This window comes from Condylura cristata, unplaced genomic scaffold, assembly GCF_000260355.1.
Source record: "Condylura cristata isolate star-nosed mole 26May11 unplaced genomic scaffold, ConCri1.0 scaffold00039, whole genome shotgun sequence".
Classification (NCBI taxonomy): Eukaryota; Metazoa; Chordata; class Mammalia; order Eulipotyphla; family Talpidae; genus Condylura; species Condylura cristata.
The window spans coordinates 5,855,937-5,881,019 of NW_004567140.1; the positions used below are offsets into that span (position 1 = coordinate 5,855,937).

The 25,083-nt window shown below is 41.8% G+C and overlaps 1 protein-coding gene across 2 annotated transcripts in view; it reads left to right on the forward strand.

The window, feature by feature from the left end:
* The first annotated feature begins 95 nt into the window (after positions 1 to 95).
* RSPRY1 (ring finger and SPRY domain containing 1) overlaps positions 96 to 25,083 on the forward strand; it is a 41,464-nt gene continuing 16,476 nt past the window's right edge. The window contains exons 1-9 of one of the 2 annotated variants that reach the window (XM_012733213.1): positions 96 to 533; positions 12,957 to 13,461; positions 18,157 to 18,209; positions 18,851 to 18,963; positions 20,218 to 20,344; positions 21,105 to 21,163; positions 22,939 to 23,005; positions 23,410 to 23,541; positions 24,399 to 24,514. In XM_012733213.1, coding sequence (XP_012588667.1) covers positions 13,112 to 13,461; positions 18,157 to 18,209; positions 18,851 to 18,963; positions 20,218 to 20,344; positions 21,105 to 21,163; positions 22,939 to 23,005; positions 23,410 to 23,541; positions 24,399 to 24,514 — 1,017 coding nt within the window. In that variant the 5' untranslated portion in view covers positions 96 to 533; positions 12,957 to 13,111. The remainder of the gene's footprint in view (positions 534 to 12,956; positions 13,462 to 18,156; positions 18,210 to 18,850; positions 18,964 to 20,217; positions 20,345 to 21,104; positions 21,164 to 22,938; positions 23,006 to 23,409; positions 23,542 to 24,398; positions 24,515 to 25,083) is intronic. The other variant, XM_012733214.1, reaches the window with a different exon arrangement.

The window sequence follows — 25,083 nt, forward strand, 5'->3', positions numbered from 1 at the left end:
GTTGCCACCGAGGAAGGGGCGTTTCCTAGGGGACTGAGGGAGGGCCGGGGCGGGACGAAGCGGGGGTGGGCCCTGCGCGTAATGGCAGCGCCGTGGCCTCGCGTCCATCTTTACCGCTCTCTCGGACCTGTCACAAAGGAGTCGCGCCGCCGCCGCCGCCGCCGCCCCCTCCCTCAGGTGCGCCGGGGAGCCGGAGAAAGTCAGTGCCGCAGCCCTGCCGCGCTGCTCCGGGAAGCCCCTGGGAACGCGGAGCTGGGGGAGCCCGAGGGCTGGGGACGCCCGTGAGGGAGGGGGCCAGCCGCCCGCGTCTGCGGCTGGAGACCGGACTGGGGCCGCGGGAGGCTCCGGAAAAGGGGCGGGGAAGAGGAGGCTTCGGGCAGAGCCCGGGACGCAGCCGGAGGTGCTCCACCGAGGCCCACGCTGAAGGCGCCCGAAGAGGTTCCTGAAAGAGGGTGTTCCGCCTTTTGGGGGTCTTCGCCGGAGCAGGTTCTTGGGGTTGCCTTTCTGAGGAGGCCGCGGCCAGCGGGGCTCAGGTGAGAAACATGTAGCTCCTGCGAGGCTCCAGGTTTAGGGGCGCTATGCGCGGAAGGGGTCGCGGGGTGGACGCCCCGGGAGGGCTTCCTTTTGTGGAGTTTGGGGTTTAGGTGGCAGCGGTGCGAGGCCGACCCCCGCCTGGGAGACAGAAATGCCTTGAGGTCCAGACATGCCTCCGAGACTGGGGCTACGAGCTAGCGGATTCGCCGGCTCCGGAGGCCCGGTGTGGAAAACGGGAAAGGGCCTCGGGAAGGGACTTGCAGGGCGGCCCCGGGAAGAGGGACTCCCCGCCGGTGGGAAGCCTGGGCGGGGACGCGGGAATGGCGAGGGTTTGCTCATCTCAGGAGACCGACCGAGTGTCTCAAACTGCTGCTCTGGGCTTAGTGCAGGCGAGTTGGTGGCCGCGGGTCATCCCACCAGCACGCCCTGCGGGGCTCTGCCGGGATCAGGCTTTTGTCGGTCCCTCCTGACTCAGTTTCCCTATGTTTAGAGAGAGACCGGACGCGGGCCGCTCCGCGCAGGTCTGTCTCGCAGCTGTCCGAAGGAGCTTGCTCCTGGAAGCAAAATGTACTTTGAACTTTAAAGGGTTGGAAGTGACTATTGTTGACAGTCAGTTCCGCAGTCGTCCAGGCCCTTCATCCACCACCTAATTGTCCTTAAGCTGTGACTTCACCTCCTTGTGTCTCTTACGTAAAATAGTAAGTGGCTCCTGCTTCAGGGAGGATGAAGGAGACCCAAGAAAAACTCTGGGGACAGATTGCCAAAACGGAGTCCAGTCCAAAGTGGGATTTTCGAAGGGTAACAAGGAAGACCAGACTTCAAGTAATCATACCGTGTAGGAAAGAATTTGACACACTACTGGCACAGGACTGTGATTCCAGCACCAAGCAGGCTGCTGGAAATAAAAGGAAGACACTTTGTAAAATGAAAAAAGCAGTATGTAGATAGAAGAAAATAGCGTTAATACTGTTGCTGTGGGGACTGAAAGCTTCAGGATTCACAGCCTTTTGAGTTTATAGTACCATCTAAAGACATGGTTTCCACTCTCCCATGAATGTGGGTGGAGAGATGGCCAGTTTTTGCTCAGGGAGTTTTAATTTACTCTGAAGTTCAGATGCTGCTGGCAGGAGCTAGCGCTATAAAACAGTCTTTTCCTTTTGGACATTTTTTCTTGACAGCTGAAGTTTCCCTGCAAGTAAATTGATCTCAGTATTGTAGACCACCTCTTTTTCCATGTATATGAATATTGTGTGTGTGTGTGTGTATTATTGAATATCTACAGGTATGACTGTATTTCCTCTTCCATTTTGGCTTTGTAATGAAACCTTTTCCCTCTGTAATCATGCCTTCCTATAGTAACCCTGAACTATAGATTTTGAGGCATGTTAGTGATTGCGTGTGAATTTCACTTTCACAATTGTTCTCTTTATTCTTCAGGAAGGTAGAGTGAGTATTTCCTGGGGTGACAGCTTTGCTTTTTTAGCTCCCTCTTTAAGGTTATGAGATATTTGTATCCTTGTTTATTATTTTTCTTATTTTGCTTAGTGGCATTGTTAGAAATGGTTTTCAAATTTTGGATAATTTAGTTTTTGAACTATTTTAATAAAAAGCTAACTTGCATTTCCTGTTTTTCTAATCTTATATTTAGTGGGTCTTTTAAAAAAAAATCACTGGTGATTTTTGTGAGCTTTCTGATTTCCCAGGGTGTATGTTGTCCTGACTGCTGCTTGATGTCTTCTGTGTCCTGCTTTTTGCTCTTTTCACAAACTCTTCATTGTTTCTATACTCCATGATTATTTTTAAGGTATGGATTATAAGAAGTGATCCAGCATACTCTTATGTGGGCTGTTTTCTGCTCTGTCAGCAGAATAGCTTTTCACTTAGTAAATTGGCCAAGAAGCAAAGGAAAATAAAAACTTAGCATTTGCCTAGTAGTTTGCTATTCTGTAGTGAATAGGGAGAACAGCAACTTAAAGTATGTTTTGGCAAAAGAGTAACAACATAAAAAAATTTGTGTATCCCTAAAGTACATTTACAATAGTCTGTTTCAACTGCTGAGCTTAATTCAAGGTATCAAGAATTCCCTCCACTTTCCCTAATAATGAAGTAAGTTGTTACAATGAAGTGAGAGGACACGGTGCATCCTATAAAATAAAACTCTTTGATACACTTACCTATTTTCTGAGAAAATGATTATTAAGAATTCTTGAGGCTGGTAATCATTATTACCCTACTTTAATTGGAAATTTTGTGCTGGGTTCTGTAAAGTGAGCTTTGATAATCCCAGTATCAGAAAACCTGAGTGGAACATTATTAAGCACCGCAGATGGAGACCACAGTGGAACCAGTAAGGGCGGTAGTAAACTATCAGTTTAGCTTCTCTTCAAGTATTGGGACTTTTCAAGGCCTTTCCCATTGAATTTGGATAGTTTTCCCCCCAATTTTCAAATAAGAAATTTGAATAACAGGTCAGGAAGTAGTAAAGGCTGGAACTTAGGTCACAGCCTTCAGAAGAGGCTTCCACAATGTTAGGCGTGCTAAAGAATATTTTCCCTTTGGTTTATTCAGCGTTGTTTTTTGAAATTGCTTTCTTGCCAACCTTTATGACTAGAAAAAAAGTGCGTATTCATTATATTTTACTCACCATTCCAAAAGGGAAAGCTTGTTGATTAAAGATGTAAAAAGGCCTTTGAAATTCATATCTGCTTATGTGGAGAACTTGATATATAGAGTAATGAAGTAGCATTATCTTACAAGTAGTGTGGGCTCATGGAGAGTATTCGCCTGTCCCCTTTTCTGGGCTTTTGGGAGCTACAGGCGCATCTGAGATAGCAAAGAATTGATGTACTCCTTGTGTTTGTTGAGGAATGAACACTCCATGTAGCTTTTTTATTGCTTGGAATTAGTTTCCAGGCGTGGTTTTATGGGTCCTGTGCTCATCAAACAAAAGGTTTGAAGCACTATCTTGCTCTCATTTATTATCCCACATTTCAGTGTTAGTTTTTTCTTCCCCCTTCTTTCCCCTCCTGAGGAACAACGTTTGTGCTTCTGTCTGGCTGAGCAGTGATTCCCCAAGTCTGACTCCGGCCCTGCCCCCCTTGTGGGAAGTGCAGCTCTGTTCTGCAGTTCTCATTGCTTCGTAGTTGGTCATACTTTCATATGCCCAAGGGGTACTGACTAATAACCTACCAAATGGCGATTAGGGATTACTAAGACATGGCCTTTGTAAACCAAATCTAGCACAGTATTAGTTTACTGCGCTCCCCAATACCTTTTTCTCCCAGGAAGTCTGTCACGGGAAACTTGGCACCAGTGCCAGGCTTCTCCCATGCCAGGTGCCGAGCGGCAGATCCTGCTGTCTGCAGCAAGGGCGCTAACGGGCATCATCCATACTCTCTCAGATGAGTCTTAGCTTGCCATTGCGCTTCCTCATGGATTTTGGGCTTGTTGTTTTGGCTTTTCTGTTTTATTTTGTTTCCACAAAAATGATTTGCTTCATCATCTTTATTTTTTCCCCTACTTTGTAATACTTGTTTTGTGGTTCATTCTCCCCCCATGCCCCGCACAAGCCACGATACCACACCCCATACGCCTCCCTCCTCCATCTTCTCCCCCCCCCCCTTTCCGCTATTCCCTCTGGTAACCATAATCTTCCTTTTGCCCAGTTCAAATTCTTGTTCCTTCTATTGTTTGTGTGTAATTGTTTTTGGGGTATTTATATTCCACAGATGAGTGAAACCATCTGAAGTCTTTTACTTTTTGACTGATTTCACTCAACATAATCACCTTGAGGTTGCTTTCAGTATCTTGATTAATCTTCACTGTGTGGTTGAGATAGTTGTACTAACAGTATTTTGGCCTATCATTTAAGACATGAGTGCAGTGCAGTGCAAATATAAACCCTCCATTCCCCTCTGCTAGTGTGCATACTTACACACACACCTCTAAACACTTCGTCATACAGAAATGCAGAGGCTAAATGGGAGAGCAAGAGGTCTTGTCCCAGTGGACCTGATGCCTTATCCAGAGGCTCTGTGACATGTACTATTTATGAGTAGGGCACTCTGGTCTGTTGGAATCATTTATCCCTTTACCATGTACCCTTTGGGTCCATGACGAACTTTATTTCATCTGATTGCCTGACACCTAAACATTGAATTCATATTTATTGAATGACGTCTTCGTTTTACAAACAGTAAAAATTTTGGAAACCTCTGCTTTTGCAGATTTCAGAGTAAATTCACTTAAAATATTTATTGAAAACCTGTTTGATTGTAATTTGTATCCAACTGACTATGCAATTGGGTGTTTTCAAACACCATTTTAAATAGATCTCATTAGTAGGAAAGTGTAGCCTTCCTCGATATACATGTTGTTTGCTTTTCTCAGTAGCCAAGAGTTTTTTCTATAATAGAAAAATCCTTTTCCTTTGGTTTTGTGCATAATGTATGTGTTTGAATAACACAGCTATATGATTTTCTGTTATTTTGTTTCCTAGGGAGGAAAACCCAAATAGTCTGCAGCTCTACATTTGTTTTTCTCTCTGTACTGCAGCCATCACTTACACTTACCTCAGTTTTTCCTTGGTGTTTCCTTTTTGGGCACAAGGCACATTTTTCAATCTTTGAGACCAGACAGGGATCATTTACTTCTCCTTTTCCACTATGATTTGCTTCTAAAAGTTCCTTACTCTATCCCAACCCCAATTTTTTTTTTTTCTTTTCTTACTCGTTTTGGAATTTACTCATCTGGAAGAAGGGCATATCTTTTTTCCCATTCTACTGTTTTAAATCAGGCCTGTATTCTCCTCTGCCATAAGCCTCACCTGACCACAGGCACCACTACTACTAAGTTTAAAAGTTGTCACCATCTTAAGGGAAGTTTTCCCCAGATTCTCCTCCAGCAGTTTGGATAATCTGCTCTGGAGCATTCTCCAGCATCTGCTTTCCCCTCAAACATGTACTTTCTTAAAGCAGCCTCGGTGGATAAAAGATGTATCAGAGTCATGCCGTGCTTTTTCTTGAGGACTTGAAGACTGCAACCTAGAGGCTAATAGCAAAGAGACCTGTGTGGCTTAAATCTCAAGAGGCCAGTGCCACAGCAGCTAGATAGTGTAGACACCCAGGTGACATGGCAGAACACCTTTCAGAGCTGCCTTTCCTTTTGGGGAAGAAGTGAATTCCAACCAGATATTTAATAACCCTTTCCTTCCCCACAAAATACCAGGTGCTTTAGGGTCTAGAGACAAAAACACTTTTGTTAAAACATCTTTAGGTAGTTTCTCTATTAACTGGCAAGTGCACTCTTGAGATACACACACACACATATACACACTTTTCTTCTGATTGCAGTACCAGATAATGCATCTTGTTGACCTCCAACTTCTCTCCAGGTAAACAATCTTCAGTAAGTAAATTGTCATCAGAAAAAGGGGAGAAAAAGAATAAACAAACAAACCAAGGGGCCTCCCTGGTGGTGCAGGGAGTTAAGTTAAAAGGCTATCAAGGGGGCCCTCCTTGATGGTGCAGTGGGTTGAAGCACAGCACTAAGAAGCTAAAGCCACTTCTGCATAAGTTCGATCTCTGCCTGCCCCGGAGGAGACCACATGGCGCGGCAGACCTCTCCTGACCCGCCCGCTGCTCCCCTCAGCAGTGTACTTCATCTATCTGCCTGTTTTGCTCCCCACTCTGTCTCTGGTGAATCCTGTCACCCTCCGCATCTCTGGCCTGTACCCCAGTTCTGTATGAAGCCTGTACCCCAGTTCTGTATGAATAAATAAGTAAATCTTTAAAAAAAAAAAAAAGCTATCAAGGGCCTTCCCTTGTGGCACAATGGGTTAAGTAGGGCACTATGAACCTATCGCAGTCACTGCCAAGGAGCTGACCCACATGGTGCAGCAGACCTCTCCTGTCTCACCTGCTGCTCCCCGCTCTGTTGCTGCTGAATCCTCTCAACCCCCCACACCTCTAGCCTGTACCCCAGTTCTTGCATGCATATATAAATAAATCTTTTTTTTTTAAAGGCTTATCAGAAGTTGGTAGCCACTGCAACATGAGTTTGATCCCCCACCAGGGAGCTGACCCACATAGAACAGCAAACCTCCTGTCCTCCCATTGCTCCCCTCAGCAGTGGATTTCAGTAGATCTGCCTATTCTGCTCCGCACTGTGTCTCTGTCTCTGAATCCTCTCAGTTTCCACACCTCTGGCCTACACCCCATTTGTTCTTTGTATAAATAAACGATCTTTAAAAAAAAACTTAGGAAAAAAACCAATAAAAAGTCAAAATTAATGATCTTTGGGTTGTCCTGCAGAATATTTTAAAATCAAGTATATTTCTGGGTAAATTTTTTTGTCTTGATAGGCTTTAAGTTACAATAGCATATGCATTTGATAAAACTCATCACATAAATATTTAAGATTTCTATATTTCTCTACATGTAAATTGAAGTTTGGCTAATGAAATGCACGCTGAATTATTTAGGTGGATGTTACTGATACCTGCAGTTTACTTTGAAATGCTTCAAAAAAGTTAGACAAATTGGTGATGGAAATGGACATGTGATAGACATGTGACAAACCAGGTATATAAGAAATTAATAGTGGAATCTAGGTGCTAGTTATAAATTCAGCTTTGCTGTATGTTTGAAATGTTTCATGAGAAAAGGGGTTAGGAACACTAGAAGTTACCACGTAGAATATATTTGCTGTCTTAGGACACAGTCCAAAACATGTTCTAATGAGAGAAAAATCATTAGAATCTTCAGTTTGTTATATATATGGTTTCTCTTCATGCTGTAATGATTTAGGGGTGAGGGTGAAATGGGTTGGAAGAAATTGCTGTCCTTTCACACGATTTTGGAATGATTAGGTGGAGGTGATGTGGTGGAGACGGCAGCAGCAGTAGTAAGTTCATGCCCAAGTTTTTCTTCCCATGCCATTCATTTAACCAGCTTCTTTCTTGGCAGCATAATCCTGAAGTCTTATTTTCAGAGAAACATAAATCTTTCTGTCACTGAGCTGTATTATGATTGAATATAAGTAAATATTTGAAGAGATGAATCATGATTCCTGGACCATTTGTTTGAGAGGGTGAGACCAGTTGACTAGATGTCTCTGTGGTGAGCAGTTTATGATGGTAAAGGTCTGTGTTTTGAGTAACACTGCTTTAATACTAACCGTCCTGAGTGACCAAGTTTGCTTCCCCTCCAAAGCAACTTTTTAAAATACGTAAAAGTCTAATAAACCATAAATGATACAGAAATGTAAAATGTAAGTCTTCCTTTTAAAAAAAATGGCTTAAAATTAATAATGCCACACTTCAGAGAGATTTGTGAAGGAAATGTTTGATTATAATTATGCTTTTGCAGCAAAATGGCTATCAACTATAACAGTTTAAAGAACATTATTTAGATGGGTGTTTAAAGTCTTTCCACTAAGAGACAGCATGCAATGGTATAATTATCATTAAGTCAATTGATTGCCACATCAGTTGGTGATTGCCACAGCCACAGATATGTATGTTTATGTTTAGATTGTATGTCTAGCTAATTTGTGTCCCCAAAATGACTTGACCATCTAATACTTAGCAGTCTTCAAAGGTAACGTGTCATCTTACAGATGTATGGCCCTTAAATGATGGTCAGACTTACTTTCCATTCAGTCTGTCAACCTTTGAATGACATTATTCATAACTAGGTTCATTATGTTTCCTAGACTGAATCTGATGGAAATATATATGGAGAGTATGTTTTTCATTGTGTTGGTATGTACTGTATACAGTTGCTAATAGATACAAGAAGATTCTAATGGTTCTTTTGACTGACCTCTCCAAAAGATAGTCTTGGTCCATTTTTCTGGAAAACATTAACATTTTTAACCTCAGAAGAATCATTCCAGTGTGTCATTTTGTCCCTTCTGCCAGCCAGCAGGTCTCGCCTACTGTGCCAGGCTTTGTGTCAGTGATTTCCAGACCTGGCTTTAAGTGAACACTTGTTTGGGCTGCATCCTAGAAAGTCTGAATCTGGCTCAACATTTGCCTTTTAATAAGTTACTTAAGTGATTCTAATGCCTTTTAGGAGAATTAAGCTAAAAGTCCTTTGGGGTTCTTTACCTGAAAGCTTCGATAAGCAAAAATCATTTCAGTACACAGTAAAGAAGTTCCACAAAAGAGTTCTTTAGTTATCTTTTGTAGCTGTGGTTACCTTTATCTTTAAGTAGTTTCTTCGGTAATCTAGTTTTTTTTTAAAAAAAAGATTTTATTTATGCTTAACAGAGCTGGGGTACAGGCCAGAGGTGCAGGGGCGGTGAGAGGCTTCACCAGAGACAGAGTGGGGAGCAAAACAGGCAGATCAATGAAGCACTCTGCTGAGGGGAGCAGCAGGTGGGTCAGGAGAGGTCTGCTGTGCCCTGTGGGTCACCTCCAGGGTAGGGATCGGACTCATGCTGAAGTGGACTTAGCTTCTTAGTGCTGTGCTTTAACCCGCTGTGCTTTAACCCACTGCGCCACCAGCGAGGGTCCAGTAATCTAGTTATTTTACTGTGCTTAACTTGGGTTTCACTGCAGAGTTCCCATCTCCCAGATTAGTTAACTTCTGATTAGCTTTGTGCTCATTTTGTAATAATATCTTGCATTTTTGGATTCAACCTAAGCGTTGGGCACTCACTACAATGTGTTCTGCATGCCACTACTTCATTGACTCCTCCTAGTAGTATGGTGGTGTAAGAACTATTTCCATGTTTTAAAATAAGTCAATAACCAGAGTAATAGGAGTGGCATAGTTGTAAACATTGCAGGACTGGGACCTGTGCCACTCCATCTGACTGCAAAGTCAGTGCACTGCAGTGTGGCCTCTGGGGTCCCTTGCAGATCCTGTGGCCTGTGTCCCCGGTAAAACAGTGGTCGTTGGAAACGGGACCACAGTAAAGCCTTTTGCAACGAGACAGCTTCTCTGAGAAAAGTGTCATGAGTAACAGCCATTTCCAGATGAAAAACTATGCATTTTTCAATGCTAAATAAACTTGGAAGATTATAGATAGGCATTATTCATGTGTGTGCTCTCAAGAGTACTCTGCAAAGTCATTCCAGAAGTGTTTAAAGGCAACAGCTCTTATGTGTTCCTGGTATGTTTCAGAATGTTGCCTTTGAAATGCCTCCCAGATCCTCCCTTTCTCTTAAACACGAAACCCGGTCTTTACAGATAGACCTTGAAAAAGGAAATAGTTTTAAAGTATTTGAAAACTTTTATTCATGCCATTTCCTTCTCTTGACAAGTTTTACAGTTGACATCATTGTCTGGGTCATTTAAGGAAAATGACTGTTTCGGAAGAAATCAACCCAAACTACATTTGAGTTCAATTGGGTTGAGGGGGGTGGGGGAAACCTTAGTTTTTGTCTTTTCACCTCTAAATTTAGTCAGATTTATTAAAATGCTTTTATATATTGCATATCTTTAGTTTATTTGGAAACTGTACTAAATGGAACCCTGCATAAATTAGTTGTTGTATATTCAGTTTATATAAACATTAGCAAAAAAATTTAGATCGATCAAAGTTTAAAAATTTGAGCTCTAACAAACTTCGTTGTCAGCCCCTGCTTTCCTCAAGCTTTCCCATTGTTAATTATTTCAAGTAGCTTTACAAGTGCTGGCTTTGAAGGCAACTTCAGGTGGTCTCCCTCTCTCACCCCTTCAGGTCTTTGTTTTCTGAACTTCCTCTCAGGTTGACACTTTCAAATCATTGCCCCAGTCATTTGTATTACCTGACTGGTGACCCTCCTTCAGGCGAGCCTTCCCCAGTTTACTGTGTCTAGTTGAATTGACACTCTATCTGCATATCTGGCCCATCTCAATGTCTTTCTGATGATGGAGAAAGGATCCGGGATTGTAAGAGAAGCCAGAGGAATTCCTTTCTGCCCTGGGAATATTGAACCACTGTGGAAAGCAGTTTGGAGTCAGAGCACACCTCTCCAGGAGGTGAAGCATTCCCAAGTGGAGTTCCCTGTGTCAGATCCAGGACCACTCTTCCACTGTTACCAGATCTCCACGGGTTTTTATACCATAGTAGTTAAGAAACTAAAAGAATCCAGCATATGGATTTCGATCCAGCCTTAAGTGGGATGCAGTAATCCAAGTGGTATGGAAAGATGTGTTAAGTGAAAAAAGCAAATCAGAAATTATTCATGGTGTCATTTTAGTTAAGTTAAAAACTTAAATCTGTAAGTGTCTCATAGGTGTGGAAACGTGTGGAAACATACCTGTTTTGAAGCTTCAAGGGTTTGCTCTTGAACGGAATGAGTGATGGTAGAGCACAAAATAGACTCTACTCTTCTGTAGACATATGCTACAGTTAAGTCTTAAAATAAACATTTTTTTTTAATTAAGAGGAAAAAATTTAAATATAGTACTAGAGGATTTCAAAGAAGTGCTGTAGTGGCATATAATCTGGGCTACTTCCCAGTGACAGAGCTTCCAGGAAACCTTGGCTTCTTTACCTCTTCGCATTCGAATTGTGCCTACCGTGCCTGCTTTGTGACCTTTCTGTGAGGTCAGGGCATCGCTTCTTAACTGTGCTTTTTGGTCTTTCTTAGAAACCAGCTTAATTTATAAGATCAGTAGAAACTTATACCAGAGACGCTTTAAAAGAGTTATTTCTGGTCTCTGTCCTTTTAAGCGTCATGATCTTGCCGTTGTCTCCCCTCTCAGGGAATTGTATACCTGGTCCCTGCAGTAACGGGAATGGCATTACTTCAGCTCTTGGCTGGATTAGAATGTGTTCTGTGTTAAAAAGCCAATTCCAGCTGAGCTGCATATCACGCTCCTACCTCCTCTTCAGTTCCATCTTTTTTAGTACACTCTCCAAACTTTGTACGCAGTCGGACAGACTGTACGGAGTGACAGAGACCATCATGGTATTATCACTTGACATAGCCATTGCTGTCTTGTTAGTCTGAGGGAGATGATGTCTGTCTTTGCCTTCTCTCCCCTCCCCTGTCCTTAGAAATAGAAACTGTTAGATTAAATTTAGTTACATAAAGACTTCATCCATCCATCTCTTTTCTTTCTGTTTTCCCCTTGAGCAAATATTTGAAAGTTTGCAGCAAGTCTGTCCAAAGTAATGGAAGTAAATATTCTCGTTTCTGATCTCACAGAATTACGCCTTTTATTTCTATCTGTTCCTGACCCAGTACTCAATATATGAGTTGATTGCAAATAGCCAGATGTTGAGTAGAGACAATCCCTAGTCTCTATTCCTTATGAGTCCTTATGGGTCTTAGTAGCTATGTCTTGGTAAGATGTTTAACTTTTTGCTCCACCATCTCTGCTTCCACCTCTTTGCTGCTTTCCAGTCCTAACCAGATTTTCTTGGCTTAATAAAGAACCGGTTCTATCATTAGGTTTTCTGATGGTGCGCACACTGTGGAAAGAGGGCCTTTCGGCCTTTCCTTCTTGTTCATCTTCATTCTTCCAGAGCCAGTGCAGGACTGGGGCAAGGTACTTCATATTTTCAGACAGTAGAGAACCAGTGTGGCCTCATTCTCACCTTTATACAGACGTGTGCAGGGTTCTGAGCTTGCAAAACTATAACCTTGCGATACAGATTCACCTTTCCCAAAATAGTCTTGTTTCCTTAAAGAAAATCTTTGTGGCCCTCCCTGGTGGCGCAGCGGGTTAAAGCACAGCACTAAGAAGCTAAAGCCACTTCTGCATGAGTTCGATTCCCACCTGCCCCGAGGTGACCACATGGCGCGGCAGACCTCTCCTGACCCGCCCGCTGCTCCCCTCAGCAGTGTACTTCGTACATCTGCCTGTTCTGCTCCCCACTCTGTCTCTGGTGAAGCCTCTCGCCACCCCTGAGCCTCTGGCCTGAACCCCAGTTCTGTATGCACAAATAAATAAATCTTTAAAAAAAAAAGAAAGAAAGAAAAGGAAAGGAAATCTTTGTGAATTATCGAGAAAACCTCCAGTAGGAATAGTCGATGAAGTCTGGATAGTTTAAGTGGAACACGCCATCCTTTTTCTTTTGCTGTCAGATCGGTGCTATCACATTTGTATCATAGCTCTTTTTTTTTTAAATCAACTAAAGTCTGTAATTAGATCTTATTTGAAACTTTTTTTTGGCACACATTTAAGAAAGGTGACAGTTCATTTCTCATCTAGAGAAGGAGCCCTTGAAAAAATTGCATGCTGCTTCCAATGTATTCCTGTATAAATAGAACTATACAGCTGTTTTGGCTTTTTTAAACGCCAGTGGTAGTGCCTGTGGTATACAAGGGTGTGATTTTGTGGTGAAGAAGAATTATTGATTGTTGATTAGTTCGTGCAAAGATACCTCCATTGTGATCCTATAAAATCAAACTAAGAAAATTTGAATAATTCAGTGATCAAGAATCTTTGATTCATTTCTCTTTTCTCTTGTTCTTTTAGAACTGCCACTGGATGACCAGGATTTCCTGAAGCTGATAATGTCGGAAATCAGCTCAGCCACTTTCTTTGGTATTCATTCATTAGAAACAAATAGGATGCAAGTTCCTCAGCTCTGGATTATGAAGACAGAACTTGGAAAACTGAAAACTATCTAAATGATTGTCTTTGGTTGGGCTGTGTTCTTAGCAAGCAGAAGCCTTGGCCAGGGTCTGCTATTGACTCTTGAGGAACACATTGCCCACTTCCTGGGAACTAGAGGTGCCACGGGCACCATGGGGAATTCCTGTATCTGCCGAGATGACAGCGGAGCAGAAGACAGCGCTGACACCCAGCAGCAACAGGCTGAGAGCAGTGCGGTGCCTGCCGCTGACACGAGGAGCCAACCCCGGGACCCTGTTCGGCCACCAAGAAGGGGCCGAGGACCACACGAACCGAGGAGAAAGAAACAAAATGTAGATGGGCTAGTGCTGGACACTCTGGCAGTCATACGGACTCTTGTAGATAAGTAAGTATCTGACTCCGGTCGCCTCCTGTGTGACCGGAAGTGTTCTGCCCGAAACTAACTCAGAGCGCCTTCAGCGCGTGGGGATGTATTTGCCCAGCCTTTGTCACAGGGCGACGGACAACAGTTTATTCCTCCTCTTGCGGTCAAGTACATTGTAAAGTTTGGTGTTTTTACTTGCTAGTGTATACTGTCTAGAAATGTCTGAACTCTTGTAGCAGAAACACTAATTAAAGCTCTGGCCTTAGTAGGGAGTTCAGTAACTGTGGAGCGAGTATGCTGCCTGTTGTCCCTTCAGCAGTGACTCCCCCTTACCTTGCTCGCCTGTCTGCTCCCCGGAGCCCAGGGCAAGGTGTGATGTTTCCCCAGGAGCAGGGCTGTGCGCAGCTTCTGTTGGCAACATAAGGACAAGGATCAAGGAGAGTTTTCGTTCTCCTTCCTCTTTTATACCCCTGCTGTGGCCCTCTTGGATCCATTTGGCAAACTTGTAAATTGAAACTGCAGGGCACGCCTGTGTACCTGTTTTGTGTTTACCCTGCTTTGTCCAGTTCTGAGTATGGGACTCCGGATTGAAGAACAGGGAAATTAGTGGACATGGCTCAAGCTGGAAAAGATATTTTAACTTAACTGTGCAGTTCAGTAGTTAGGGATAAAAGTTTAGAACCATGATGGACCAAAGTTCACATTCTTGCCCAGCCCTTAGCCAGCTGCATGACCGTATGCGTAAGCTGCTGCTCCAAGTCTCTGGCTCCTCGTATGTAACAGAGAAGGAACAGCTTTCTACAGGAGCTGAGATAATAGTTATTAGTATAATTATTTACTAGGTGATTTCTTAAAAGTTATTTCTGGTTTTTTTTTTAACTTCATATTGTGTGAATAAAGTATTTAAATAAATATTTATTAATTACTTTTATTTAAAAAAAAAAAGCAGATTTAACTCCTCAGAAGTTATAGTGTAAAAATAAGGTATGTCTGCACATGTTATTCTAAGGTGAATTTTTTTCCCTCGCAGAACATAAAGGGAAGGCAGTTCTTGTTCAGACTGTGCGTCACCTGTTCCAGAAGTGAGCAGTTCCGAAAGACGCTCCTGGGTTTACGTAGACCAGCCTTTGCAGTTCCCCTGTCTGAATCAATCTACACTTACCATGTGTGCAGGAGAAATCTCCATTACAAATTTACACCATTTGCACACCCACCCCTCCCCTCCCAGCTCGGAGAAGGGACTAGAAGCTGTTATAAAGTTTCTTCCCAGTGACATGTAAAATGTGCTGTAAAATTCTAATGAAAACTTATCCTTCCCAAATAAGGAAGTAAGCCACAATGTTATGTAAGCCCACTGGAAAGAGAGACCCAGGGTATACCGTGCCTGATTTTAAAAGAGACTGATTAAGAAAGTAGAGGTACACAGTATGAGTTTTATTTCCAAACTTAAGAAAAAAACTATTATAGATGATAACGTGAGCTTGTTGATAAAGCACATAATTTACTTACATGAGGCATGTGTTGTACATTTCAGTAACAGTGACTTTTACCTTTTTGTACTAAATTATATTTGTAACTCCTGAGAATGGAAACTAACATAGAGAAAATATGAAGGACATGCCGAAGAATATAATGGCAAAGCAGGGATCAGACAGTTGATAAACACCATTATATAGCTGACTTTTTAGAAACTGTTAAAGTTTTTAAGACGGTTGAAACCAAATATGAATGGTATAATTAGCACAGATGAGCTTTGCAAAAATATACGTAAAACGACATATGTAGATATCACAGTGGTAAAATTATCTGTATTTGTTGTTCTCATCTCTCCGCTTGTTTACTTAGGAAAGGAGGCTGTTGTTCTGAGAGGAGAGCAGTTCTAATACCCTGATAAGAGAGTTGCTATAGGAAAGGGTTTTATGGTGTTGGTTTCTAGTTTTCCATGTCTGTTTGAAATAAAGTGCCCATTTCCAGAGCCTCTAGATCCAGTTTTATGCCCCTCCGCCACATGTAAACAAGTATTTTGCTGTTATTTTTTGTTGCTTTGTCTGATTTTAATTCTGTATGTTTTTAAGTCGGAAATCATATTCTTCAGTTCTGGACATTTCTGTCATTGTCTTTTTAAATATCGCTTCTGCAGAGTTCTGAGTGATTTCCCAGCACATTCTCGTAGTTTAATTTTCTCTTAACTGTAGCTCATCTGGAGTTACATCTTCTGTTGAGAGTTTTGTTTCAGCAACTATATTTCATTCCTGGGATTTCAAATTTTTAAATTTCCCTCTTGATTAATATATTTTTGTTTCTTAATTTCCTTTACTTTTAAAGTATATCCTTTAAATATGCTTATTTTTAAATCATCTTGAGGTTCTGCCATATGCACAGTTTTGAGTCACTTTCTCTTTAGATTGTATGGAATGTTACTCATTCTCATGTTTTGGAACTTTAATTTGTGGTCTTCTCTAGATAAAAGTTTCCTGTATGTGAATTCTCTGTCACTCTTACCCTGCCCACCCCTGTATGTATGCGTTGCTTGCTTGTGTTATCTCCATCTGTGTCCCAGGGACTTTCAGTCTGTAACTGAACCTAAAATTGTGGTTCTGAGTCCCCACCCCACACTAAGAAGCCTGTTTGGCGTTCTCTGCTCTTTACTGTCACTGTGGATTTGTAGCTTTATAGCACTTACTACTCACATTGTCATTCATAACTTTTTCAGCTCCATTCTCCTGAACCAGCTTTACGTAGTGAGTTTGCTCCATCCCTTGCACAGGTGGGGCTATGGTCCCCATCACCTCTGCTGGAAGCAGAGAGGACCTGGTCCCTCCATCTAACCCCTGACCCACAGTCCTATGATGTCAGTACCTGCCTCCACCAGAAGTTTCTGTTTCATATCTGTTCCACAAAGAAATTTGTCTTGGATTTTGGATATAGAGGTACTAGTGTCCTTTAAGTGTATCTAGAATTGAGGTGCTCATATTCCTTAACAACCCTGTTATCTTTTATTATTTTTCCTTCCATGACCTCTGTCCTCTTTGCTACCCACCTCCAAGTATCAGTAGGTAACCGTTCTGGTGAATTGAAGGTATGTTCTGCCAGTTTACCTGCACTGTTTATGTCTGTATAGAAAATTTATATATAGTGTTTTGTATGTGACTTATATAACCATATCAATTGTGCCAATTTTTAAAATCTTTTTTAGCTTCTCTCAACATTCTTTTTGAGATCTCTGATAACTATATGTAAAGCTACAATTGCTTCTGACTGCTACAAAGTATTCCTTAGTGTGTTTGAAAGTACTGTATTTTCTTTATTTAAAAGAAAAGGATTGATTTATGCATATATTTCTTATCCTATAATTGGTGATTGTCATTTAGGTTGCTTCCAGATTGTTCTATAAACAGCACTGCAGCAAATAGCCTCCCATGTATCTGTTACCTGTTTAGTAGTTTTTCTAGCTTTGTTGGGTATATTCAGGCTTAATTTTATTAATGCCAGATTGCTCTCCAGAAATATTTGTAATAGTCAGCTATATCCTTTGAAACAAGTTTTTTAAACAAGAATTTTGCCTAAGGGCCCTCCCTGGTGGCACAATGCGTTAAAGCACAACACTGAAGCAATTGCAGCCACTGCAGCATGAGTTCAATCTCCGGCCAGGGAGGTGACCCACAGGGTGAGGCAGACCTTTCCTGACCCACCCACTGCTCCCTTCAGCAGTGGATTTCAGTAAATCTTCCTGTTTTGCTCCCCACTCTGTCTCTGGTGAATCCTCTCACCGCCTCTGCACCTCAAACCTGTACCCAAATTGTGTATGCATAAATAAATAAATCTTTAAAAAAAAAAAAGAATTTTTCCTAAAAAATAAATAGAATTTCTCCTCATTATTAAAGGTTACAGGAGTTGTCAAACAGCCAGCCTCTGATGAGTGTCTGGAATTAATTTAGTAATTCCCATATCACAAGGTAATCCTGAGGATTAAATCACTAAAGACAATAAATTTTGCTGTTTTTTTTCCCCCATAGTTAGAGAGCCACAAAATGTAAACAAATAAATGCTGAGTATATCCTTAAGTAATCAGAGTTATCTTTGTTTGACGGAAATGATTTCATTCATTGCTGGTGTTCCCTTAAAGTATCCTCTTAGGATTCCTGGGCCACAGTTTGAGATACTGTGCATTAAGGTATTTAGCACCGTCTTAGAGCAGCATCTAGGGTTGCATTGCTCCTTAATTAATCTGGTTTCGTTTTCTTCTAATATCATTTTATGAAGTGTAAGCATATAGTGCTATTTCCCTGGGGAACAATGTAAAATGAAGATGTGTATGTCAGCCTTTGCTTCTTCGGGTCCTCAAGGGAGCTTCTCATCTCCTCCTCTGGTGTTACTGAGAATGAGGAAGAGACTGATCTCCTGACTTGTCTCAGTAACATTGGACTTTTAGAGGTAAAATTGAAAGTCTCTCTCCAGTTTCGCCCTATGCTTTTATTCCATGCCACATGGTGTCCTCTTTCTGCCCATTTTCTTGGTGGCCATCGCAGTGGCCCTGGAAATGAGCACATGTGTGTACTTGATTTACAATTTTAGCTCCAGTTGTCTCTTCCATCTGTCTCTCTCCATGCTCATTTCTTCTTTCTCTTTCAGGGCACACTCCCTGCTTGAATTTTTATTTGGAATTGTTATTTCTTCTTTCTTCAAGTTTGATGTCTTGCAATATTTGTTTTTCAGTGATCAGGAACCTCCTTACTCAATGATTACATTGCATGAAATGGCAGAAACAGGTATTTAAAAATTTTTTTTTTCTAAATACTTTCTAGTGTACTAATGATTGTGAAGAAATGTGAGCACTGTTTTTCCAGATAAAGGATTCTAAAATATTTGGTACACATGCATAGAAAAAAGCCCTTGATATATGGAAATTTTCCTGCATACATGTAATAATTAATGAACAGTGTACAGTGCATTATAAACATATGGCAGCAAATCATAGTCATGGTTTTATTTCACTGGAATTATGAACAGAAAAGTCATTTTGGTATTAAATCAGATGTTTGACCATACATTTTCTAGAACAGTGAGGATAATTTTGTGTCTCTCAAAGTGTCATTCTGAAAATTGAGCCAGTAGCTTCAGATACTTAACCTTCTCAGTTAAATCCTCCATTGTAAATAGAGACTGAAAACTAGTTTAATCATAGTTGAGAACTCAGAACCATAGCTTGGATTTTAACCAAATAAGTAATCATTTGACTACCGTGATCACTGAAAGTTGATGGCTGTGTCCACGCCAGCTACTAGCTGCCTGAAAGCTACTAAAGCTATTTTAATGTGTAGTCATCTTAACATGTATGATGTTGCCGAGTTATGTATTTTCACATTTTTTTAAATAGCAACCCCCTCATATAATCTTGATTTGCTCTTAGATGAAGGATGGTTGGATGTTGTCCAGTCTTTAATTAGAGTTATTCCGTTGGAAGATCCATTGGGACCAGCTGTTATAACGTTGTTGCTAGATGAATGTCCATTGCCCACTAAAGTAAGTTATTGCTCATCTTTCATGAAGCTGACACGTATGCTTGAGTACAGGAAGACATTTGATGTCATGCATTTCCTTTTTATTTGGGTTCTATTTAATCCAGTATTAACTTTGTTATGTAAGCTGATCTTTACTACTAATAAAGTGCTGCATTGTTTTCCTGTCGATAGAATAATATAAAGCATTAGTTAAAAAAAAATTAATGTTAAAAATGGAAGCATTTATATCTGAAGTGGCGATCTTTGTTGGAAACTGGAAAAGAATGTTCAGTTGCTGGCCTGATTTTCTTATCTTTCTCTAATTTTCCTCATAACAAAAATTTAAAAAACATTTTTCAAAGCCATTATACTATTATGCCCTTTAATCTTTTTCAAACAACTTACAGATTGGTGAAACTTTGATTATCTCTTACAGAAAACAAAAGTATCAGATTTTGATTGCCTTTATCCATAAATTCTATGGAATCTTTTTGTTAAATTGGATTTTGACTCCTTCATATGACTATTTAAGTCTCAGACAGTGGGACCCTACATGTAAAACATGGACAAAAGGAAAGCACCTTTGGCCTAGTCATTGATGAATTGACTTTTGCCCAGGCTTATAAAAGGCCTTTGTTGTAATTTGCCTTGAAAACTCTATTGAGATTTGTTCTTACTTGGTTAAAAAAAAAGTTTTGGATCCTCTCTAGTGGCACAGCACTAAGAAGCTAAGGCCACTTCAGTATGGGTTCAATCCCCGCCTGCCCCGGAGGTGATCACAGACCTCTCCTGACCTGCCCTCTGCTCCCCTCAGCAGTGTACTTCATCAATCTGCCTGTTCTGCTCCCACTCTGTCTCTGGTGAATCCTCTCACCACCCCTGCACCTCTGGCCTGTACCCCAGTTCTGTATGCACAAATAAATAAACCTTTAAAAATAAATATTTTTTAATTGCTTTTTCCTTTAACATCACTAGATCCTGTTACTGATCATACTGATATTTGAAGGTGCTTACACCTTTTAAGAAGAGATAGCATATATTTGATAATGCTCATATTTCAATGAAGTGAAATCTAACAGCTCATGTAAGACTTTCTAGGTTGATCAAAAAATATTTCCCATCAATAATAATGTCATAAAATACAGATCATTTTTGTATGATCATTCCAAGTTAATTTAGTGCCTGATCATGTAGCTACTGTAAACGAATTAGCTTTGCGGGGGGTATATCTAAGTAGTGTATCTATCGGATCCACTTAACACATTTTCGTTTTTAGGATGCACTCCAGAAATTAACCGAAATTCTCAATTTAAGTGGAGAAGTAGCTTGCCAGGACTCAGGACATCCCGCTAAACACAGGAACACATCTGCGGTGCTAGGCTGCTTGGCTGAGAAGCTTGCAGGTAACTCTAGGCAGCTCCAGAAGGGAAGAGCCTCAGTTATTTGACTTGAAAGGGAAAATTAAGCTATTAAGTTGCAGGTCTTTGATCATATCTTCTGTACCAGAAAGAAGTGTCTTGAAAAAACAAAAGAGGAGGAGGAAAAAAATTGCTTAAAAGGCCGAGTAAATGCAATCAGTGTCGGTAACAGGATTTTCAGAGCAAAACTGAAAACAAGTTTTACTTAACTTACTTTAAAATTAAGAGAAAAGCATAAATTCATTGTAACAAACCAAGATTATACATAGACATATATGTAAGCATGTAGCACACGTGGACGTTCAGGTGCTTGTAAAGTCCAGCTAGACAGTGGGAAGATGCTAGTCTGGAAGAAGTAACCTTACGCTGGAGCAGCTCCTGAGAAGGAAGGTCAGCAGCTATTGATCTTCTTACCACCCATTTTAGGAACGTTTACATCAGTGCACAGGCGACTAGTGCAGCTAGTTGCATCGTCTGTAGAGGCAAAAACACCAGATTAGAAATCAGGGCGCACGGTGCTCGTTCAGACCTGCCGAGCAGCTTTTCAGGTCGGTCACTCTGGGCTTGCTGCCGCGCAGCGGGGCAGTGGCAGTAGTGCTGACCCTGCCTCCAAGGGGGAACCTTGACAAGATCGTGTGTGAGAGCGCTCAGGAGGGTTCTGGCAGCACGACTTTCTGTTAGCAATTCTTGACTTGAAGTAACATGACGCATGTAGTAAGGCTCTGTGTTTGTTGCCTTTGTCTAGGTCCTGCAAGTATAGGTTTGCTGAGCCCAGGAATACTGGAATACCTGCTACAGTGTCTGGTAAGTGACACATCAAAACGGCTTATTCTTAGTCATGTATAACTGCTTTTCTAAAACTGCCAGCTTCGCACTGGCACAGAGAGAGTAGAACTAGTTTTAAGTTTTATTTTGCAGGTGTTTCCTGAGTGTTTATCTGTTCTCTCCTGTGTTTAAAAAAAATGAGGGTCAGATAAGCTTCGTTCTACGCAAAAACAGCTGAGTTGGTCTGGTTTTCAGTTTGGTCATGAGAGGCGCCTGTGGTAATAGGCTTGTTAGTGTACATCCTTAGAGCCTGCCAAATGACAGTAGGGAGCTCCATGGTAGAAACAAAATTACACAGTATTCCAAGCCAGGAAACCGAGGCCAGTTCCCAGTATTTAGAAACCTCTTACTCCTTTCTGCCCTGCTCTCTTGATACTGCTCTTCAAACTGTTGTCATTGAATTTTTTTTTTAGATTCTCAGTGCTGTGCTTTAACCTGCTGTCATTGAATTTTTGATATACTGTCTGTGAAATTTGTAGTTTATTGAGACTGTGCTGTCAGCAGGCTCGACTGGTTTTTTTTTTAAGTCAATTTTGTAGGCCCAGTGAATATTGTCCTTATTCAAAACTTTGACCTTATTTTTCATTACCTATATGATTTATGCTTAAAATATGTAACACTATGAGGGAGTACCAGGTAGCATAGTAGCCAAGAAGTTGACTGATTAGTTGAAGGGACAGAACTACTCAGGCAAGACGGCCTCCATTTTATGAAAGGAAAACTTTTTTTCCTTCAGACTAAATGTCCTAAGAGCTTTGAGGAGGTGATTGGGAGGTGGGCCATAGAGGTGATGCGAGCTAGGAGAGTTGTGGGAGACGGACTTCCTGCTGAAAGTGGCACCTCTGCGAGTCACATCATAAGATTAGGAAAAAAATGAGTTTCTTGACTAAGGGCATGTCACTGGCAGAAGCTCGAAACAGCTGTGTTCCTAGCATGTTACAGAGAATCCTTGGCCAGAAGGCAGTGTTAGAGACAGGAGGAGATAACTGAACCGCCAGGTTGGGGCAGGAGGGATGGATGTCAGGGCCTGCAAAGTCAAGGAGGGACTGAGAATAGCTCGAGCAAGAAGCAAGGTGCTGAACAGGCTGTGCAGCAGGGGTGGTGATTACATGGCTTTTACAGAACCCACTCGGGCACCAGGGACGAGAGTGGGGCTCATTTGGCATCCTGGCACCCTCTCGCAGCCTCCAAGCCTCCTTGCGTGATGGGGGGGAGGGAGGGCTGTGAGAAAACGTGATGTTTAGCAGAAAGGCCTTTCTCTCCTTACAGGTGAACACACGTAGCATGAATTTTAATGTCACTGAAAGAGCCCACTTGTGGCTGTCTTCCACTACCGTCAGCATTTATAGAATTCCTTGCTAAGCACAGATTAAAAGCTAAGCTATTAATTGTTAATTTCATTCTTTATCATTTTGGAACTGGTTCCCTGAAGGGCTCTGAATAAAACCATTTTTAGCTCCAATTCTGGATTTCTGTTTGATTGCCTAGATGAATGTAAGAATCATCATTTTATTTAACAGAATCCAAAGTACAATAACAGTGCATTAACAAGATCTTTTGAAATTCCCATATCTATAAATTAAGGTTTTCAGAGACTGTTTTGATTCTTCATTACTGTTAGCATGTAGCAGTTGAAGACTTGAATCAGTAGTTACTATTCCAAATCTAGCACATGTTGGGCAAGAAGAAAAAATTGATAACCACTCTGCAGGGGAGTAATTTTTTTGTTTTGTTTATCTCTTGTTGTCTTTCAGAAGTTACAGTCCCACCCCACAGTCATGCTTTTTGCACTTATCGCTCTGGAAAAGTTTGCACAGACAAGTAGGTATAGTGACTTCTTGCACTAATGATCTTCTCTATTGGTTGCTTAAAATCTTAGTTTTCTTAGTTCCCAGATGAGCTTACACTTTGAACCTGATCAAAGCATGTATATGTTCTGATTTGTTTGTGTAGACACCTCAAGGCCAGAGAGGTGTAACAAAGGCAAGGATTTTCTCACTTAAGAATCAAAACTTGGTGACCGTGATTACCTGCTTTTATAGCCAACCGTTAGTGATGAGATTGCTGCTTTCTGGAAAATAATCAGACCTCTTGGACTACATCATTATTCTGGTCCTCAAATTCTCTCATTGCCTTTCCTCACTCCCTGTCACCACTAACCTGCCCCGCGGTTCATCCTACTTTCAAGGTTTATGTTAATTCAAGGTTTATATCTTTCCAAACAGGTGAAAATAAACTGACTATCTCTGAATCCAGTATTAGTGACCGACTCGTCACTTTGGAGTCCTGGGCTGATGACCCTGATTATCTAAAACGTCAAGTTGGTTTCTGTGCCCAGTGGAGCTTAGACAATCTCTGTGAGTTGCCCTTTTGGCCTTTATTGTCCTTTACTTCCACGTCTAATCCCATTACTTTTATAGGGTCGTTTTGTAATAGTGACGTGCGTCCGTGTCAGTTCCTCTACAGTGCGTTGGAACTGCTATGGCGGGAAAGTATCCTGGTAGCCCTGCGCTCAGGAGTCGCATGGGATGCGCCAGCTTCAGCCCCTTGTGTTCAGAAACCTGCGCCGGTGCCCGTAGTCCTGCTCCATCTGGCCGCTAGCCAGAGGGCGTGACTCAGCTCTTCCAGCACCGTCACCTCCTCACACTCCTGCAAACCAGTCATGTCATTCCTATCTTGGTCTGTCCCTCTACTCATAATTTCCTTTCTTTACTCTTCTGTCTGTCCCACTTTTGCTCTTGAGAATTCAAGCCTTATTACACCCTGAGGGTTGCACCTGCCTCTTCTTCTTTTTTCCTCAAGGGCTTCTGGGACTAAAGCTATACTGATACCGTACTGTGGCCTTACCCCGCCATAGTTAGCACTGTGCTGAGCACAGCTGGCCGTGTGACCTCCCACTCGGCTCTGTGCTCAGTGCACAGCCTGGGTAGAGGAACCATGTAGGGATCATTCCGAACGTGCATGTGTGTTTCGTTATATGCAGAATAATGAATAGAGAGGACGCAAGAATACATTTAGCAGACCTGCCTTTCCTAATAGTTGTTTGCTTAATCTGCATATGTTCATGTATCAACAAAGCCAAGGTTCTAGGACGACTCCCCACCAGTTCGGCCATTTTTGAGCATCTCCACTTCTTTACAAGGGCCGCGAGCCGTGATGTAACTTTCCCCTACAGCAGCCTGCCTTAGAAACATGCCTGCTTTCTCTTTTGCAGTTTTAAAAGAAGGTAGGCAGCTCACCTATGAGAAAGTGGACTTGAATAGCATTAGGGCCATGCTGAATAGCAACGACGTCAGCGAGTACCTGAAGATCTCGCCTCATGGCTTGGAGGTAAATCTTCCGTAGATGGATGACGGGGAATATCTCGTTCTAAACAAAAGCAATTTCTTGCAGAATAGATGGAAGATTATCTATTATCTCTTAGTGGTTAGAGGTAGAGGTGATTGTTGAGGGTGTTTGAGACATTATTTACTCTTTTATACATCTGTTTTTAATCTACTTTTTTAATAAAAGATTTATTTACATATGCATACAAGAGCTGGAGTGTAGGCCAGAGATGCAGGGGATGAGAGAATTCACCAGAGACAGAGTGGGGAGCAAAACAGGTGGTGGAGTAACTGAAATACCCTGCTGAGGGGAACAGCGGGCAGGTCAGGAGAGGTCTGTTGCACCTATGGGGCAGCTCCCTGGCCAGGGAGCTTGTGCTGGCAGCTTGTGCTGCAGTGGCTGCAGATAGCTTTATAGTGCTGAGTTGGAACCCTTGTGCCATGAGGGTGGCCCTAATCTACTATATTATTAAGCTAAAAATACAAAACTGCTATTTCCAGGAGAGGCCCTTCCCTTTTTTCCTTGCATAGCCAAGTGTATTAGATCTACTGCTTCCCCTTCTCCCTGTATGT